The 19,724-nt window shown below is 36.3% G+C and overlaps 2 protein-coding genes across 2 annotated transcripts; one reads left to right on the forward strand and one right to left on the reverse strand.

The window, feature by feature from the left end:
- Positions 1-6,312: 6,312 nt before the first annotated feature.
- Positions 6,313-12,536, forward strand: LOC114253309 (uncharacterized). The gene is made up of 8 exons (XM_089735383.1): positions 6,313-6,472; positions 6,779-6,967; positions 7,801-7,916; positions 8,049-8,147; positions 8,848-8,934; positions 9,412-9,520; positions 11,316-11,476; positions 12,121-12,536. The coding sequence occupies exons 1-8, from the start codon at positions 6,322-6,324 to the stop codon at positions 12,277-12,279; spliced, it is 1,071 nt and encodes a 356-aa protein (XP_089591509.1). The 5' UTR covers positions 6,313-6,321; the 3' UTR covers positions 12,280-12,536.
- Positions 12,525-16,870, reverse strand: LOC114252542 (uncharacterized). Its single transcript, XM_028187052.2, has 6 exons — positions 15,951-16,870; positions 15,563-15,602; positions 13,637-13,691; positions 13,478-13,552; positions 13,321-13,379; positions 12,525-12,703 (listed from the first exon to the last, which is right to left on the reverse strand). The coding sequence occupies exons 1-6, from the start codon at positions 16,004-16,006 to the stop codon at positions 12,533-12,535; spliced, it is 456 nt and encodes a 151-aa protein (XP_028042853.2). The 5' UTR covers positions 16,007-16,870; the 3' UTR covers positions 12,525-12,532.
- Positions 16,871-19,724: the final 2,854 nt, after the last annotated feature.

Here is a 19,724-nt window from a genome sequence, read left to right on the forward strand (position 1 = left end):
TCTTATCTAACACCTGGGAACGTTTTATCGTAATTATGAAATCCGAAGTGAAAACAAACAGTCAGATCTTAAGATACATACAAAGAAGAAACACAATTGACAAGTGCTCATTAATTCAGACACTTGATATTTTTCACCTTAGTTGTCAATGAGCACGATAATTCAAAATATCAATTCAAAAAAATGTTAATATTAAACGTCAGATAAAACCTTCTTCTTTAAAATGCTAGACACTATTGTACAATGACGTCAATGTTTAAGATCTTGTTTCGATTACCAATATTCGCGTTGCGGGAAAGGAATAGAACACCCATTTTTTCTAATTAATTAATTAATACTTTTATTAAATTATTTTAATTATTTCTTCACAATCCGTGTTTATTTATTTAGCCTTTTGATTTGTCAAACATACAAAATCGCATTAGCCTAATAAAATAACGCGTCAGAACTGCCAATGTCGCTAAAATAATATGATTATTGTTATTAGAACTGGGTCATTGCTGTTGTCCTCGAGTGTACTTTTTTGCGGTTATCTTAAAGCTGGTATAAAATGACATAAAAGTATTTCAATGTTTCTAGTTTCGCGTTCAAGTCATACGAATAAAAGTGATAAAAAAAATTTATACATTTTTTGGTAAGTTAAAATAGATACTGAATAAATTCGATATGAGAACAATTATAAAATACTGAATATTGTCAAGTGAAGAGTGAAAGAGTGAATTGATGAATAAGCCATAAAAAGTTATTAGAAGTCTAACTAGGATCTCTTTCCAAAATTGTTTTGATGCGGATGCGTGTGCATTTTTTTTTTGTTTTTGGCTCGGTGTTTTTCTTTTTAGACTAATTTAGAGATCAATTATTAAAGAAATGTGATGATATTACATTAGAATTCGTCCAATAATTGAAATTCGATCATAAGCACCGACTTCTGAAGATTTATTTATTTATTTCATTTTACTAATTATACCTGTTTTCGTTTGTTTCGCCGACATTTTTTAAAGAAAAAAGTGAGTATAAAAAAAATGTAGAGAAATAAACTATAGAGTTTCGTCAACGCCTACAAAAAATTATAAAAAAAGCCGTGTACACATTATAAAAAGATACATTACAGCTTTTCTTTCATTACAATTACGCTCACTTACTTTTTTCAATTATTATTATTTAAGTTATAGTGATTGTGTGTGTCGATAGTAAACCTTTAAGTGCTAAGTGATAAAGTTATCGATGGAACAGTCAGAATCAAGTAAATTTAATTAAATTTTAGTGTAAATGTTTATTTAATAAAAAATAAATGCCAAAAACAAATAATATAATACATAAAAAACTGCAAAACTCCAACTCCACTCCAAAAATGCCAAAGCTGTAAAAACTGATGCCAAATCCCTTATGCGGCAAGATAAGAGGACATGCTGCGCGGACCTCAAATAATGTGAGATGAGAACAAGAAGAAGAAGTAATGACTTAATGAGAAACTGAGTCAATAAATGTTATCAAAGTTGATTGCGTAACAAGAGTGTTTACAAATGAGTTGGCAGAAAAAGCATTTTCGTCTGACTCAAACAAGCGCTATGTTTCGTCACCCGTGAGCCGCTCGTCGCCTCATCTTGTTGCGGTTTTTATCATCTTGTGTGCTTAGTGCAAGTTTTTTAACGTTCCCGATAGCGTAAAAGTTAACTCAAATTTGTATGGAGTTGGAACTTTTGCCTTGGTTTGCCGTTAGGGACGCTGTTCCAACTGCATACAAATTTAAGTTAACTTTTAAGCGATCGAGAACGTTAAAAAATTCGCAATAAGCACATTGGTTCATACTAACGCCGGTATTTATACGAGAGACCATCGAGGTCCTAATAGCCGGTCATCGTTCTCGCCGAATACGTCGCTTGCGACGAAGGGTTCGACGAGTAAATTAACCCTCAGACACATCCCACTGTGTTTCTCGCCGGATCTTCTCAGTGGGTCGCGTTTCCGATCTGATGGTAGATTCTGCGAAGCAGCTCTTGGTAGGGTTCGCAATGTCGTCAGGTTTGAGCCCCGTGAGCTCACCTACTAATTAAGGTTACGCTGAAATAGCCTCTCAAGGCTCTCAGCTTAGGTAGGAAAAAAAGGTCCTGATAGTTTTTATTTAACGGAACCTTCAAGAGCGTAATTGCTTCAATTGTTGGTGTACGTATTTATAGTCCGAGAGCTGGTACCAATTTTTGGGTAGGTATTTGAGGCAAGCTGAAAACTTTTCACATACCTCTCCTATTATATTCCAACACGGAATTGCAGACCTGGCTGGTGAGTAGCGGGGCTAAATCAACCCCTACATTTTTAAAAATATTAATTTTTTTTCCCCAAAAATATATTTGAGGCAATACGCAATTTATACCTAGTCAGGTCATAAGTATTGTCACACAGTAAAAACTTTTCTTTTAGAATGCTGGCCACAAAAAGTTTATTGAATTCGAATTTCGAATTGTTCATGAAAATAAAAATGTATACTTTTAGAATTTTACTCATTTTTAAATATGGAGTGGACGCTTAAAGAAGACCGTGTTGCAGTTATTGCGTTGCACCGTTGCGGTTACGCGCCAATTCAAATTTTTAACATACTGAAAAATTTGAATATAACCAAAAGATTCGTTTATCGTACCATCAAACGATACAATGAAGACTCTAGTGTAGATGACAGGTCAAGAAGTGGTCGCCCTGGGTCTGTTAGGACTCCAGCAGTGATAAGAGCTGTGAAGGCGCGAATTCAAAGAAATCCTAAACGTAAGCAGAAACTGTTGGCCCTTCAGATGGGGTTAAGCAGAATCACGGTGAAAAGGGTATTAAATGAAGACTTAGGGCTTCGGGCATATCGAAGAAAAACACATCGTTTGAATGCTCGTCTAATGGACCTGAGACTGAAGAGATGCCGCACTTTGTTGAAGCGGTACGCGGGAAAAAAATATCGGGAAATTCTTTTTTCGGATGAAAAAATTTTTACCGTAGAAGAGAGCTACAACAAACAAAATGATAAGGTGTACGCACACAGTAGTGAAGAAGCGAGCAACCGTATTCCGCGTGTCCAACGAGGTCATTTTCCATCCTCGCTCATGGTATGGTTGGGAGTTTCTTATTGAGGCTTAACAGAGGTACATTTTTGTGAGAAAGGTGTAAAAACGAATGCAGTTGTGTATCAAAATACAGTCCTGACGAACCTTGTGGAACCTGTTTCTCATACCATGTTCAATAACAGGCACTGGGTATTCCAACAAGATTCGGCGCCAGCTCATAGAGCGAAGAGCACACAAGACTGGCTGGCGGCGCGTGAAATCGACTTCATCCGGCACGAAGACTGGCCGTCCTCCAGTCCAGATTTGAATCCGTTAGATTACAAGATATGACAACACTTGGAGGAAAAGGCGTGCTCAAAGCCTCATCCCAATTTGGAGTCACTCAAGACATCCTTGATTAAGGCAGCCGCCGATATTGACATCGACCTCGTTCGTGCTGCGATAGACGACTGGCCGCGCGGATTAAAGGCCTTCAAAATCACGGAGGTCATTTTGAATAAACTTTAGTGTCATAAGAATCTATGTTTTGTTAAGTTCATTTTGGTATATGAATGGTTACATAATGAATAAACTTGTTTCAATTATTTTACATTAAACATGTGACAGAATTTATGACCTGACTAGGTATATGTTGCAGTGTAATACTTAATAAATACAAAAAAAAATAAGCCAGACAATTTAATCGGGGTTGTAACATTACAAGACGCGTGCAAAAATTTTTTGCAAAAAATTATAAAAAATGTTTTTGAGGCAGCTTGAAATTTTAATGGAGTGTTATTTATAGCTAAAAAATAAGATTCCCAAAAAGACAGATCATTTCGGTAGGGCTTTCTACCTGCCAGGTGATCAAACAAATAATGGATGGGTACGGGCCTGTACTGCTATAGACAAGCTGTAGTGTGAGAAAAAAAAACAATTTTTAGTTTTGAATGTAGGGGCAACAGTATGAATTCTGTACAAAAATTTTTGGAACAAAAATTGTTTAAAAATTTTTTTTTTTTTTAATTCTCTTCAAAAAATAAATATTTTTACGGAAATATCAAATATTTAAACAATTCAGTACGTTTAAATTCGCATTAAAATTGGCAAAATAACTAATTTTTTAAGATAAAAAAGAAATCACAAAAATATGTCCCTCTAACGTCCATAAATCAACACAATCACTTTTATGCAAAATGTATTTAGTACAAATTCGATACGACTGCAGCGGGCGCTTTTAAAATGTTTTATTTTTATCCACGTCATTTTTCACTAAGATTATTGCATCGAACTTTTTACTAAAAAAAAAATCGAGATTCTAACGACATCTGCTCGACAGTACATCTGAGCTCAAACTAGTATTCCCTGTATTCGGCAGAGGCTGAGAGACTAGAGGCTGTTGATATTCATAATTTTAAGCTTTTAAAGTACATATATGTTTAAAATTCCAGACACAGAGTAAATAAATCTGTTTGTCCCACGAATGTTGGCCCAAAGTGGGAATCAATCTCATTACCCTAGGTCCAAACGAATAGCTTATTGTTAATTGCAACAGATCGCTATGTGACAATAAAAAAAAAGAGAAAAAATATCCAATGTGACGTAAAAGCAAGAAATAAATGGCTTATTATTATTATTATAAGCCCTAACAACATTTTAATGCGTGTGTATAAGCTCTAACAACATTTCTAGTCCGAGTATCTTTTACAGTTTACTGTAATTAAATTCGCAATATAATTTTCTTGTGGTCGATATCCGATAGTTGTGTTGATTTGTGTATGGGGTGTACTATCATTAAATATATTATTTCATTTTATTTGCTGTTAATAAACATTCGTAAGTGCTCTCCGACCCTGACAAGTGGTTATTGGAGCCTTAGAAATATATCTTCTGTCTATACACAAATAGATATATCTAAAATACAATATCCTGCTTAATATACGATCGTTATAAAATAGGTATGTAAGGTTTATTCTTCAAATATATATGGATATGGGATATATACATAGGTATATCCTTATGTACTTCAGAGAAAATGCAAAATTTTAGTGCCGCAGAATAAGGGTAGTGGCTCCAGCGAGTGCGAGGTCACAATACGCGGAGAAGGACCAGATATTAAAACACATTTATTAGTTTAACTAAATATTGAAGTCTAATGGTACAGCGGGTGCCTTTGAAATCGAACCACATCGTTTATTCGTAGAAATAGACAAATGGTATCATTCCGTCCGGTCATTGTCCTCGTCGAACCCGTCGCTCGCGACGAAGGACTCGACAAGTAAATTGACCCACAGACACAGTCCACTAAGTTTCTCGCCGGATCTTCTCAGTGGGACGCGCTTCCGATCCGGCGGTAGATTCTGCGAAGCACGGCTCTTGCTAGGGTTCGTGCTACTACTCACCTACTAGTTAAGGTTACGCTGAAATAGCCTCTCAAGGCTAGCTTAGGTAGAAACAAAATAAAAAATCATTCCGTATGCGCGTATCTAACATGCTTAACAACCAGTTGATTTTTTAAATCTAATTCGCTTTTGATTATTGATACTTGGTTATTCGTATTGTCCTTGATCATATTTCGAAATGTTTGGCTTAAATAAAATGGCTGGTCCAATCGTAGATAAATTAGCTTCGTCATGTGTTGTAATGCAATGAGCGAACTCTAGCGTATTTGCTACAAGTCACGTAGATCGTACATTTTATCGTATAGGTGATAAAATATATGTACGTACTTCGAAATTGGTATTTCTATTTTATAGATGGGCTGACGACCTCACGATTTGAGTGGATACGTGGTTTTCGTCAAGAGTCAGTTTTAGTAGGTAGTTGTAGTTAGTTGTCAATGGTATCCTTAAAATGTTATAGGTTAGAGGAAGATTTTAAAAATAATTATTTGTTAGTTCTAAATCATTTTTTAAGCAAAGTGAGCTTTTATTTGGACGAATCAAATTAATGTTTCAATACAACATATTATTTATTATCTATAAATATAAAAATGAATTGCTGTTCGTTAGTCTCGCTAAAACTCGAGAACGGCTGGACCGATTTGGCTAATTTTGGTCTTGAATTATTTGTCGAAGTCCAGAGAAGGTTTAAAAGGTAGAGAAATATGAAAATTTTTGAAATTAAACAAAGTTTAGGTCTTTTATTTATCGATTGAGGCACTACGAAGTCTGCCGGGTCAGCTAGTTAATTTATAAATATAATTTAAATTAATTTCAAATACGAACACGCTGTATAGTTTTACTTTCTTTAACATTTCTCATATAAAGCATTGTGTTATTGTTTACAGAGTACAGTCATGCCTGAGGTACTAGTTGAGGAAGCCAGGCGGTTCATGGAGGACAGCCTCACGGCTGTAGGCGCTCCTGTATCCGAAGCGAAAGCGCAAGCTGATCTTCTAATCCATGCTGATACAGTCGGACATTACAGTCACGGACTTAACAGATTGGGTATTATATATTCTGCTTTATTTGGATATAGAAAGAGTTCAATTTACGATTCAATTTTTCGTCTTCAGATTCAGCTCTCCGAGACATTCCTTTTGAATTTATCGTAGAACTATGATTGTCTCGAGATAGGTACAAGAACTTTTACAATAAATATAATTAAATTTTTATACAGAACTTCTGTAGAAATTAAACTACGTAATTATTTGAAAATTATAATAACATTTATATGTTGCATTTACTAATACGTAAGAGCCTATAGAAAATTGCCGTACTATTCTATTGCCTAATTATTATTATTTTTTTTAGAATTCTATATAAACGATATCCTGTCAAAAGCAACAGATCCTTGTGCAAAGCCGGTGATATTGAAAGAGTCGGCTGCGACCGCTCTGGTGGACGGTTGCGACGCTTTAGGTGCTACTGTCGGAAACTTCTGTATGGATGTCGCGATAAGGAAGGCGAAGGAAGCGGGAGTAGGATGGGTGGCTGCCAGACGTAAGTCGATTTATTGTGAATATATACATGTATGTAGTTTCTTATTGGTAATAAATCATATGTAGATTAAAACCTAAAAAAAACGCGCTTTAATAGCAAACCATATTAATAATTAATTTCATCTATTTTGTTGTCCTGTTCAGGATATTAAAGTGAAACTATAAAATTATTATACCGTCATCGATCCTATAATATTTAAGACAAGGTTGTGGCATATTTATTCAAGTTAATCGGACGTCAGTGAAAATAACACACAATGAATACACTCATCAAAGCTAATAAAAGCGCATTAAAAACTCTTTATATTAGCACAGGTTAGATGTGTCATCAGGTTTGAGCCCCGTGAGCTCACCTACTAAAGTTAGGGTTACGCTGATATAGCCTCTCAAGGCTATCAGCTTAGGTAGGAAAAAAAAAAAAAAAAGTTTAGATGTATTTGCTCATGGCTTACTGATTTCCATAGCCTATAGACATCAGAAATTAAATGCCACTATGAGATATGACGATGTAACTTAAATTATTTTGTAAAACAGCTGTTCCACCCTTTAATGCGGAATGCATGACTTTTTCGATGCATAAGATGATTGTAGGGACCATGCGTGTTGTGACACGCCGACCAGACCAGTGTGCTTAGTGCGAGTATTTTAACGTTCTCGATAACGTAAAAGTTAACTCAAATTTGTATGCAGTTGAAACAACGCCCCTAGCGGCAAACGTAGGCAAACGTTCTAACTCAATACAAATTTGAGTTCACTTTTACGCTATCGAGAGCGATAAAAAACTCGCACTAAATACACAGATAGTTGGCCGTTAATTGTGAAATTATTTTACAGGTAGCAATCATTACGGTATGGCTGGATACTGGGCATTGAAGGCGGAAAAACAGGGTCTCATAGGGCTGTCGTTTACAAACTCTTCCCCGATATTAGTACCGACTAGATCTAAAACAGTTAGTATATTTTTATATAGCCCTATATCAAGAATTTATTGGAACAACTTAAGGGACAATCATTGACATAATTAATTCATTGTATCACCGATCTTTAGTAAAATGTGTTTAGACTTTTTATTTATTTTTCAGAGTGCATTGGGTACAAATCCCATAGCTTTGGCCGCTCCAGCTAAAAACGGCGATAATTTGGTTGTCGATTTAGCTACAACGGCGGTCGCTATGGGCAAAGTAAGTAAAGAAATCGAGTAAACTCTGAAATATAATTTAATTTTAATTCAAGTATTTCTTGTAAAATTTACTATGTCATTTGGCGACACTTAAAATGTGACGCATACTGAGCCAATTTCTAAAAGTTAAATGCGTAATAATTTAGTTGAAAAACACAATTTTTTTTATTGCTTTAGTGGATGGACGAACTCACGGCCCACCTGTTGTGATAAGTGGGTACTGGTGCTCATAGACATCCACAACGTAAATGCCGCAACCCACCCCAAAACATGAGTTCCAAGGTCTCTCAGCCTTTACAGTACAACAGTTGCCCCGCTCTTCAAATCGAAACACATTACTGCTTCACGGCAGAAATAGGCTGGGTGCTGGCACCTACGCATGCGGACTCACGCGAGGTCCTGCTACCAGTAATTACGCAAATTATAATTTTGTGGGTTTGATTTTTATTACCAGATATTATTCCTTAACATGAACATTTCGAACAAAAAAAGTTTGTTACACGATATTATTTGGGTCATGCGTATTTTAATCAGATTATAGCAAAAATAAATCTAAAATTGTCCGGGGTTCGGGACAATGTGACTAACTTTATACCTACATTTAGTTAAGTTAAATCAAAAAGTATTCAAACTTTTATTGTTCTAAAATTCAGAAATATAGATTTTAAAATATATTTTACGATCATTTTCTCCTTATTTAGGTTGAAATACAAGTACACAAAGAGGAGCCATTGCCAGCTGGCTGGGCGCTCGGCCCCGATGGAAAAACTACCACTGATGCTAAATTGGTTAGTTATAATTTGTTGATCTTTAATAAAGCATGTTACATTATTATTTGTTGATGTTTGTAGACAGTCGAACATATTGTCCTTTTGATGGGGAATCGTAATAAAAAAGAGCCCACTAAGTTTCTTGTCGGATTTTCTCAGTGGGTCGAGTTTCCAATCCGGTGGTAGATTCTGCGAAGCACTGTTCTTGCTAGAGCCAGTGTGAGCAACACTCCCAGTTTGAGCCCCGTAGGCTCACCTACTCGTCCGGTTACGCTGACATAGTATTTTAAGGCTTAGGTAGGAAAGAAAAAATAAAAAAGATTATGCCAGTCATAATAAGCCAAAGATTCAACGAGGGTGCTGAGGGGACCGGTAGGTCAAGACTTCATCACCCTGACAATATACAGCAACGGATTTACTATTAGTTGCTAATAGAAGATAAAATGGTCAAAAAATCAGTTAAACATGTTTTAATAATTCTGTCTAAATCTTTAGGCTTTTGAAACAGCTAAACTCCTGCCGCTGGGAGGTGCTGAGGAGACCAGTGGTTACAAAGGGTATGCTTTGAGCGCCCTTGTTGAAGTACTGTGCAGTGGATTATCGGGTAAGTTTCGAGATCTTCCTAAATGTATGAAATATATAATACTTGCTGTAAAACCTTTTAGAGGTGCCGTGTTTTCGTTAGTTTAACACAAATTATACAAGTTTGAAGTGATTGGTAAAAAATTGCCCGAGATCTCGATGGAATCCTTTGGCCAATTAAAGGAAGCTCATAGACATCGTAATGTGAATTCTGCAACCGAGAATCTTGAGAAATTAGAACAGTCTCAATTGTTTAACGGCTGTTCAAATTTTTAAACCAGAATGCGTAACTGTTTCGTATAATAATAATAATAATAATAATAATTGCATTTATTTACTCCACAATACCAATACAAATACATTTTCAATGAACATGACATAAATAAAAACGCAAATTTAAATTTTCTAAACTTTTTTAAATTTTACGTTATTCCCTCACAGTGGAAGTCATTCGTGAGCACGTGTTAAGTTTCATCGATCCCCACTTCGTTTCCATACCAAACGCCCGCTATTGTTGCCTCTGATTTTCTATTACTGGTGGTAGAATATTTTGTATGCTCAGTCAAGTCGATACAATCATCCTCATTCCGCCCGCATATAAAATCAGTCCGTGACCGTGCCGCGTTTATTCTCGGTAGACTCTACCCCATGATCTGTAAGCGGAGTAAAATGTCCCTTCGGAACAAGGTGACACTTTACAAAACTTGCATAAGGCCCGTCATGACTTACGCGAGTGTGGTGTTCGCTCACGCGGCCCGCACACACATAGACACCCTCCAATCCCTACAATCCCGCTTTTGCAGGTTAGCTGTCGGCGCTCCGTGGTTCGTGAGGAACGTTGACCTACACGACGACCTGGGCCTCGAATCAATTCGGAAATACATGAAGTCAGCGTCGGAACGATACTTCGATAAGGCTATGCGTCATGATAATCGCCTTATCGTTGCCGCCGCTGACTACTCCCCGAATCCTGATCATGCAGGAGCCAGTCACCGTCGACGCCCTAGACACGTCCTTACGGATCCATCAGATCCAATAACCTTTGCATTAGATGCCTTCAGCTCTAATACTAGGGGCAGGCTTAGGGACCCCGGTAACCGTACTCGTCGAACTCGACAAAGAGGTCGACGTGCAACCTAACCCATGCATCAGCCCGCTGAGTTTCTCGCCGGATCTTCTCAGCGGGTCGCGATTCCGATCCGGTAGTAGATTCATTCGCGAAACAATTGCTCTTGAGTTGTTAGGTCTCCTTCGGAGGCGCTCGGGCAGTTGTTAGCAAATCCCACCCCTCTTGGCTGAGCCTTTGCTCGCCCACCTGTCCTGGTGAAACTGGAAAGGCCTTCGGGCCACCAGTAAACTTTCAATCATAAAAAAAAAAAAAAAAAAAAAAAAAAAAAAAAAAAAAAAAACAATCATCCTATTTTGGCTCTCGCGTTCCCGCGGATCCAGCTTTGGCGCCAGGAGGGGGTCACAGTCAAATTTTCGATGCGCTCGTTCCCAAACGCTTGCCATCATACAAAGTTATTATATTATATTAAATTAATTAAATATTGAAGGTATGTAGTTACATAAAATCTGTATAGTGACAAAATATATAAATAAAATCATTAGGTTCAATTAGTGGTTCACCTAAGTCCTGGAACCAGCTCAGGGGGGAGGGGGGGTCATGACCCCATGACCCCCCCCCCCTGGATCCGCCGTTGCCCTGTGATTGGGAAACAGCTAAGCAAAGCATTCAAATATCCTTTTTAAAATAATAATAAAAAAAATATCACATGTAATATACTACCAAGCTAATAACAAATGTATTATTGTAGGATCTAAATCGACGCATCAAGTCCGTGGTTGGGAACTGGACAGTCAAGGCGGACCTCCGGATCTGGGGCACTGCTTCGCGGCCATCGATCCGGGCTGCTTCGCTCCTGGCTTCGAAGACAGGATCTCGAACTGCTTACAGCACTGGAGGAACTTAGAACCGGTACGTTTTAAGCTATCATGTCTGGCTTCAAACGTGATTTAAGATGAGCGTAAGTAACCAGAGACAGCGGCCGTATCTCTTGGCGATTTGAACAAGACCGATAATAATTTGGCACAATTCAAAACGTGCAGTATTCTTGTATTATCCATGGCAATAAAAGACAAAACGTATTGTGTAGATAGAAAGAATTATTTTTTCATACAATAACTTTGTCGTCTTTTATTTTAAATTACTGCTAGGCTACATTTGCGTGACGTCTAGTTTTTTAATAGCACTATATAACTGCATCGGTCTTGAAACAAAAAGGGCCGGGCGTCAACTGTTTTTAAATTGTCACCTTACAGTAAGTACTATGCTCCATAGATCAGTATCTGATAAGTTTGTTTTGTGTAGTAAATAACTTTATAGCATTATTTGTAGTTCTTTGAACAAAAAATTCAATTACATTTTATTTCAATTTCAACCAATTGGTCGTACGAGTTATCAATTATACTGTAATAATAGCGGACATAGTAATCACGCTACCACCTCAATCTGTAGCTTCAAGCGGCTCAGCTTTTTCGGCTTCTTTACGCGATGCATTCTTAATATAAGCCATTTTCATAAATAAGCCCAATAACAAAATATTTTTGTTTTAAATCCAGATGGACCCTAAACTCCCCGTACTAGCACCAGGAGACAAAGAACGCAAGAACTACGCGGAAACACAGAAGAGAGGAACCATAAACTACCCTCAGAAACAGTACGAAGCTTACTTTAAAATGGCGAATCGAATCGGAATAAAACCAATGCAGATAGTGTGATCGTACTGATTTGTAATTATACTGTGGTAGGTTTGTACGGTGGTTAATTATTAATTTAAAAAAAACAACTTAAACCGAATGCAGAGTGCGTAAGTAACATCGAGCCTCCACGTTACGAACAGCAAGTCTTGTGCTGCCCATAGACAACAAGATTTTTTTCATTTTATTCTCCCTACCGCCCCAACGACTTATTAAAAATACTACATTTGCATTATTATCCGTGTGATTTTAGTGAAAGAATAAAATTATAAGACTAATTATTATTTTTATTCAATAATAAAGTTAGTATGTATATTTTATTAGAGATCTGGGCGAATTTCAGGGACGCTTCAGTTTGAGCTTTCGCAGCTTCGGCTTGTATTAAAGCTGCCTCGGCCTGGATCTTAACAGCTTCCGCTAGTGTTTCAGAGGCAGCCGCCAGTATCTGCAATAAAAAAAAAATGTTGCGCGTGTAACTTGGTGTACGTGAAAGAAGTGAAACTTCTTTAGCGGTCTGTAGCATTATGGTTTTAGTCATTCTTCATCCTTAAATACAATTTTTCTTGTAATAGGGAATGCTGTGTACAACAGAAATGATCTAGCTCGCTTTGTCTTTTCCCTCTCACCACGGACGGTGGTTCTCGAGACGCTCTATTTTCTCTCTCGCTCTTCCTAAATTGTATCTATTCTCTCTAGCTGTAACGAATCTGTCGCGAGTTAAATTTTACTCTCAACGCACCTAAAGAAGTTTCACTTTAAAAAGATTTATTGCACTGGTGGTAGGACCTCTTGTGAGTCCGCGCGGGTAGGTAGGTAGCCATCCTGCCTATTTCTGTCGTGAAGGAGTAATGCGTTTCAGTTAGAAGGGTAGGGCAGCCGTTGTAACTAGTCCGAGATCTTAGAACTTATATCTCAAGGTGGATGGCGCATTTACGTTGTAGATATCTATGGGCTCCAGTAACCACTTAACACCAGTTGGGCTGAGAGCTCGTCCAACCATCTAAGCAATAAAAAATAAAAATCTAAGAGCTAATATCCAGTACAATTCATATTAAAACATACCCTTCTTGATTCATTTCTAGACTTTGCTATTGCACGAGCATTACGATGAAGATTCAAATCTGAAAATGGTCATATATATTTTTTAAATATACATTTTTTTTCCCTGCGATATGATTTTGTAACGTTTTTACTGTAATCTTGATATATTTTAACTTACTTCTCTTTCTTCGTGGCCTCTTTTGTGCCGCTGTTAGTGCTGTAACTATGGTTGCAAATCTTGTACGACTCAATCCTGGAACAATGCAATACAGATGAAACTTTCATATAAGTGAGATGTATGCTTAAGTGTAATATGAATAATGAAATTTAACTATACTTTTATGTGCCACCGGAGACCGGGATGTTGTTTCTTGTACTTGTGCAGTCACTTGCTACAAGAACAAATACAATTTGTTTAATAGCAAATCCTCTTGTTGGTTTTCATAATAATTTAAATAATCACTAGAATTCCCTATAGAGACAACCCACTGAGTTTCTCACCGGATCTTCTCAGTGGGTCGCGCTTCCGATCCGGTGATAGATTCAGCGAAGCACTTCTCTTGCTATGGCTAGTGTTACCAATTCTCTGAGGTTGAGCCTGTGCGCTCACCTACCGATTGGCGCGTAGTTGGAATAATCTCTAGGACTACCAATGACTAGGAAGAAAAAAAAAAAAAAAAATTCAGACGCCGTAGGGGTCTGTGTTGGTATTCAGTGTTGACATAGTGACATGAGTTTTTACTGGTGACAGTTCGGTTTGAAGGGTGGGGCAGCCGTTGTAACTATACTTGAGACCTTAGAACTTGTATCTCTAGGTGGGTGGCGCATTTACGTTGTGGATGTCTATGGGCTCCAGTAACCACTTAACACCAGGTGGGCTGAGAGCTCGTCCACCCATCTAAGCAAAAAAAAAAATAATGTGAGCTAGTATGTATGCATGTATTTTGATACTAGTAGTAAATATTGTGTAGAGTAAACACTGAACTCGTGGCTTAAAAGATAAAACGCCTAGTGCATTCGTATCAAGCGATGCGCCTGTGCCAGGGTTCGAATTTATCTAATAAAATACGTATTTCACAAATGTTCACTAATGACTTCGGTGAAGGAATAACATCGTGTAACAAAAATCAAACCCGTAAAAATTATAATTTGCGTAATTACTGGTGGTAGGGGCTCACTCTTGTGAGCTCGCACGAGTAGGAATCATCAACTTGCCTATTTCTGCCGCGAAGCTGTAATGCGTTTCGATTTCAGGGATGGGGCAGTTGTTGTACTACTTGTACTCAAAACTCATGTCTCAAGTTGTGTGGCGTCATTTACGTTGTTGATGTCGATGGGCTACAGTAACCACTTAACACTAGGTGGGTCGTGAACCAGTTCACCCATCCACCCAATAAAAAAAAAAATTAGAACTTCATGCATAAATACCTTTAAATGACTTTTTTTCTTTAATTTCTTTATTATCTGCCATTATAAATTATAATGAAACTACAATTGGATGTGTCTTGTAAGATTCATTCATAGGACTTGACTGCCTCAAGTTAGAACAGTTTCCCAAGTGTATTATGTATATTGAAAATTGATAATATGATAAAAATAATACCAGCCATTAGATAATCTTCCTCTATTTCATCCTAAGTATTCAAGATGCATGATATATCATCAATTAGATAATCAATCCAAGATGAGAATGAAATTAAACATAGTATGGTGATGAGATGATGAGGAGTAATGCTACATAACTAACTTAGAATCTATTCATTCTCAAACTATTACTAGAACTATTTAAAGTTCTATTTAATGCACTAGATCAGTAAATGATCTCTTGACCCATCCGACGAGGTGAGGTTTTGGCTTGGTCCACTTTGAGATCATAATCAGCCAGTCTCTTCTTTTATTGTATGTCAGCTGTCCACCCTTCAAGCTTGATAGCTTTATAGTAAAAATGGACAGATTATCGGTAGCTACCAGTACTGACCCATAACACACCATACCATCAGTATTGAAGGCAATTTATACATTTTTGAAATTTGGTTTGTATTGCACGTTATTATTTACATTTATACAGCTACCCAATAATAGCAGGTAGCATGTTTGATAGTCAACTGTCCTCCATTGCTCTGGTGTTTTGACAGGGGTGTTGGAGAGTTTGTTGAGTTCATTGGTAACATGTTTCCAGCAAGATCATTGCCAGGCTTGATAGCCACGAAAATATTAATTTCTATATTATGAATGGGTTAGTTTTGATTTTCTCCATAAGTACCTCCGTTTGTGCAGGTGTGACGTGTGCTTCATGTTTACATCTGAAATATGTATATAATATATTATAATGACATAAAATATGAGTGAATGAACAATAAATGATTTTATTGATAGTATTAATTAAAACTATACTAAATTTATCTAACAAAATATTCACCCACCTGTAATAGAAATAAGAAAACAACATTTAAAACCCTTAATCTCTATTGAAATTAATATTTTAAACAGTATTATTAGGTATAGTAAAACTGAACTACATACTCTCCACTGAATGACAGGTGAGTGAATCCGTTTATGAAAATGTTTTTAAAACTAAAGAGTTTTAATTATGAAAGATTTTAAAGAGATCAATAATGTTCGAATAATTTTGCTGTACAGTATATATTTACCTGGGGATTATCTGCCTAATTCTCCCGTCTACGGCTGCCTCACTATCATCGCCCATATTTGAGGTACCTATGTCTTGAGAACGCTGATTTTAAAAAACAGGCCTCAGCGGTTTAAAATCTACTCTTAATAGCTTATATTTGTTAGTAGTTTCTTTGCAGTTTGCCTTTACTTATGCTGTTTTTTTATTCCTACATATCCCAACTATGCTATGGCTGGTTTCAAGTAGCTTCTGTTGTAGCAGTGAACACAAAACACCTCTCTCATTCAAAGTAACGTTAGTTAACGCTACCTACTTGTATTCTATAATGGAATTATTTAATATATATCGCGCTATTGGCAACCGAATTATTTCAGACCGTTGATATTTATTAGAAAGCAAGTAGAGGTATAGTATATTTCTCTATAGAAGTTTATATGAGTTCAAACTTATTTCGAGTACCGGTAAAATGGGGCGATTAGGGATTGACAGGCGAATCGGGAAAAAACCGGGAAAATCTTTCGACGCTCAATATAAGTTTTATATTCGTTGCAAAATCTTCCATTTTTTGTAGTTTAATAGTAGAATGTTGAAAGTTCACAAAACAACTCTGAATATGCATGATAATAGCTGCTAACTTATAAAAAATCGCGTTTCAAATTAACTTCCTGTGGTGGTCATTATTTTAGTGCTAGAAACTTTGGTCTCTTTTATTTATTTGTTAATAATAGAAGACGACTATGATTTATAAACGTTATTTAGTGTTTGAACCAGCATATATATTAAAGGTAAGTCTCAGTTGTTATTGGTTTTAATGTATTTGATTAAATAAAAATACATGTAAAAATCTGTTGTTTTTGGGGATATTGGGGACGTCTTAGGTACAAATAACAACGAAAAAGGGGTCAATTGGGATGAAAATACGTGAAATGGAAACGACCTAAGTATAAATAGGTACAGGTTTGTAGGCCCATTTTACGGTACGAGAATTCTCAAATACAAACAAATGGCAAACAAACTTGTTTATTAACTTTGAAATAAACAATAACCATAGATATTTTTTTTTGGTACAATTTTTCCTTATTAGGAAAGGCAAGGGGATCTAAGCCCATACAGCTTTGTCTGTTCTATATAATTTCTGAAAGAAATTTTCAAAAAAACCAAAGCCAGGTCTTATACGATTTATATTATATCCTGAATTAAAAATTATAAATTTAGTATCTATGAATAAATTTTTTTAGGGATTTTATGACCTTGTAACTGAGACCTTTAAGTCATGTCTTATTTGAATTTATATTCATATTTTTATCAAAAAGGGTATTATGGAATTTAATATCTATGAATAAATTTTTTTAGGGATTTTATAACCTGGTAACTGAGACCTTTAAGTCATGTCTTATTTTAATTTATATTCATATTTTTATGAAAAAGGATATTATGGAGTGAAATGAAATGAAGAAGAAGAATTTAAGACATTAATCAACTGTTCATATAATAAATAACTTTTCAGCCCCAGCGGTCATCCTTTAATAATTTGCCAATAATTTGGCATTATAATATTTTTTTAAATTTAAATATTAAAAAATTATAAAAAAAATTAAAAATTAAGATTTAAGCACAAAATCTACCTATTATATTTTAATTGAGAAGATCTCTATTTAAAAACTTATAAAATTGCGTACCGGAAAGCGTACCGTACATAGGCCTCTCGCGAGGTGGAGTGACGACCAGTGTGCTTAGTGCGAGTTTTTTAACGTTCTCGATAGCGTAAAAGTTAGCCCAATTTTGTAACATACAGTAGGAACAGCGCCCCCAGTGACAAATATAGGCAAATGATCCCATTTCATACAAATATGAGTTAACTTTTACGCTATCGAGAACGTTAAAAAACTCGCACTAAGCACACTGCTTAAATTCGTAGGAGTCCGCTGAATGCACGCGTCTGGAAGACCGGTTGTTGGGCCGAACCTTGCTGGACGTTTATGTTCAACAGTGGATAACCGTGGGCTGCAAAAAAAAATACAAGTCGATTTGCGTTTCCCTCCCTTTGTACACTCTTATAAAATCTTCACTGGCATTAATCTGCGTAATGATTTTATTCCTTTTAGACCATTGATTTACATATTTTATAGTCCGGGAGCCAGTGACAGATTTTCATGACCAAGTCCCTTCCAATCGAAAATTCGTGAAATGCATTAGGGACTTATACTATGAATACTCGCAACCGTTAGCTGCGACTCCGTGGGTGGGGCGGGCAATGGCAGCCTCCCACGAATGGAGAAAAAAAAAATTTTTTTTGGTCATTTCCTCCCATTTCAAAATTTGTCAGATTATAGTTAACCTAGTATTTTGAAGGAAAAACAAAGTCAGCTGGCCATAACATCGTGGATTATACGTCAGCTGGCTGCTTGAACATGAAAAAAAAATATTTATATTTGCAATGATTTCCTCTCAACTAAAAATTTACCTGGTGATCGTTTATATAGTACTATGAATGAAAATTAATGTCAGCTTGCTGCATCTCAGTGGAAAGTTTGTTTGCTGGTACCTTGAAAGGTGTAACGCAGCAGCATCTATCACCTATTGAATCTTATCAGCTGACTTTTCCCTTGACTTACAGCTAGCTGATTTCTTTCATTATTTACTAGAGTATGTTAACACTCCTCTTATAAATTTTCGTCCGGAAGGAAATAACGTTTCTTAAGTTATTCGTATTATATGCTTGATTTGACTGATTTGATAACAAATATGAAAGTTGATAATGGAGGAAATGTTTGTAAGAATAAATTGATTAATGAATAATTTATGGTAGCATATTTTTTTAATTAATAAACTTTTATTTCATGAGTTGCTTAAAAATAACAATAAAAATCAATCACTTTCATTCTCGCTTTGGCTTGAGTCGCTTTCATCTCTCTCTGATTCACTGTCAGAGTTCGATGCGATCATGTCTTCAGTATCATCATTTGTGAAAAAATGAAAAAAAAATTATTGGTCCGCGTGTATAGTAAAACATGATCATAAGAAAAAATAAAAATATAAAAAAAGAATTGATACCTTTTTCAGGCTGAATGGTTATCTCCTCAGTCGACGTTGGTAACTGAGTCCCAGAAAACCAATCAAATTCATATCGGTTATCTATTTCTTCCCCACCATAGTCTGTATAGTTCTTCAGTTGTTGGAACTTTAAGGTTAGCGTGAGAACAAAATTTGCACAATGTAACATGCCCTTAAAAATTACTAGTACAGTTCTGATTCGCATGGTGGTAGAGAAGAACCGTCAATACTTTTTTAGGCAACTTAAATTTATCATTGCAATGCAACCCTAGCGTCGTTATTTTTTCTTAACCGATTAAGGCCATACATCTGACAAGCAAACTCTTGAATTTCGCGAAATAAATCTTCTCTGTTCATCGATGGCTCTGACATTTGTATGAAACACTCCGTAAACGCTTCAGATTTTGACATAATCGAAAAAGGACGCTTCTTGCCTTTTCTAAAAAATGCAGGGTTGTAATCACATCCTGTAAATGCATGGAATGCTGGAAGTGCTGTGCTCAAATTCGATCCCAATGTAATATATAAAAAGAAAATAACTTAAGAAACGTTATTTCCTCCCGGACAAAAAATTATAAGAGGATTGTTAACATACTCTAGTAAATAATGAAAGAAATCAGCTAGCTGTAAGTCAAGGGAAAAGTCGTCAGCTGATAAGATTCAGTAGGCGATAGATGCTGTTGCGTTAACCTTAAAACTTTTCCATGCGTGGGAGGCTGCCACTGCCCGCCCCACCCAC

This window comes from Bombyx mandarina, chromosome 19 (assembly GCF_030267445.1).
Source record: "Bombyx mandarina strain Sakado chromosome 19, ASM3026744v2".
Classification (NCBI taxonomy): Eukaryota; Metazoa; Arthropoda; class Insecta; order Lepidoptera; family Bombycidae; genus Bombyx; species Bombyx mandarina.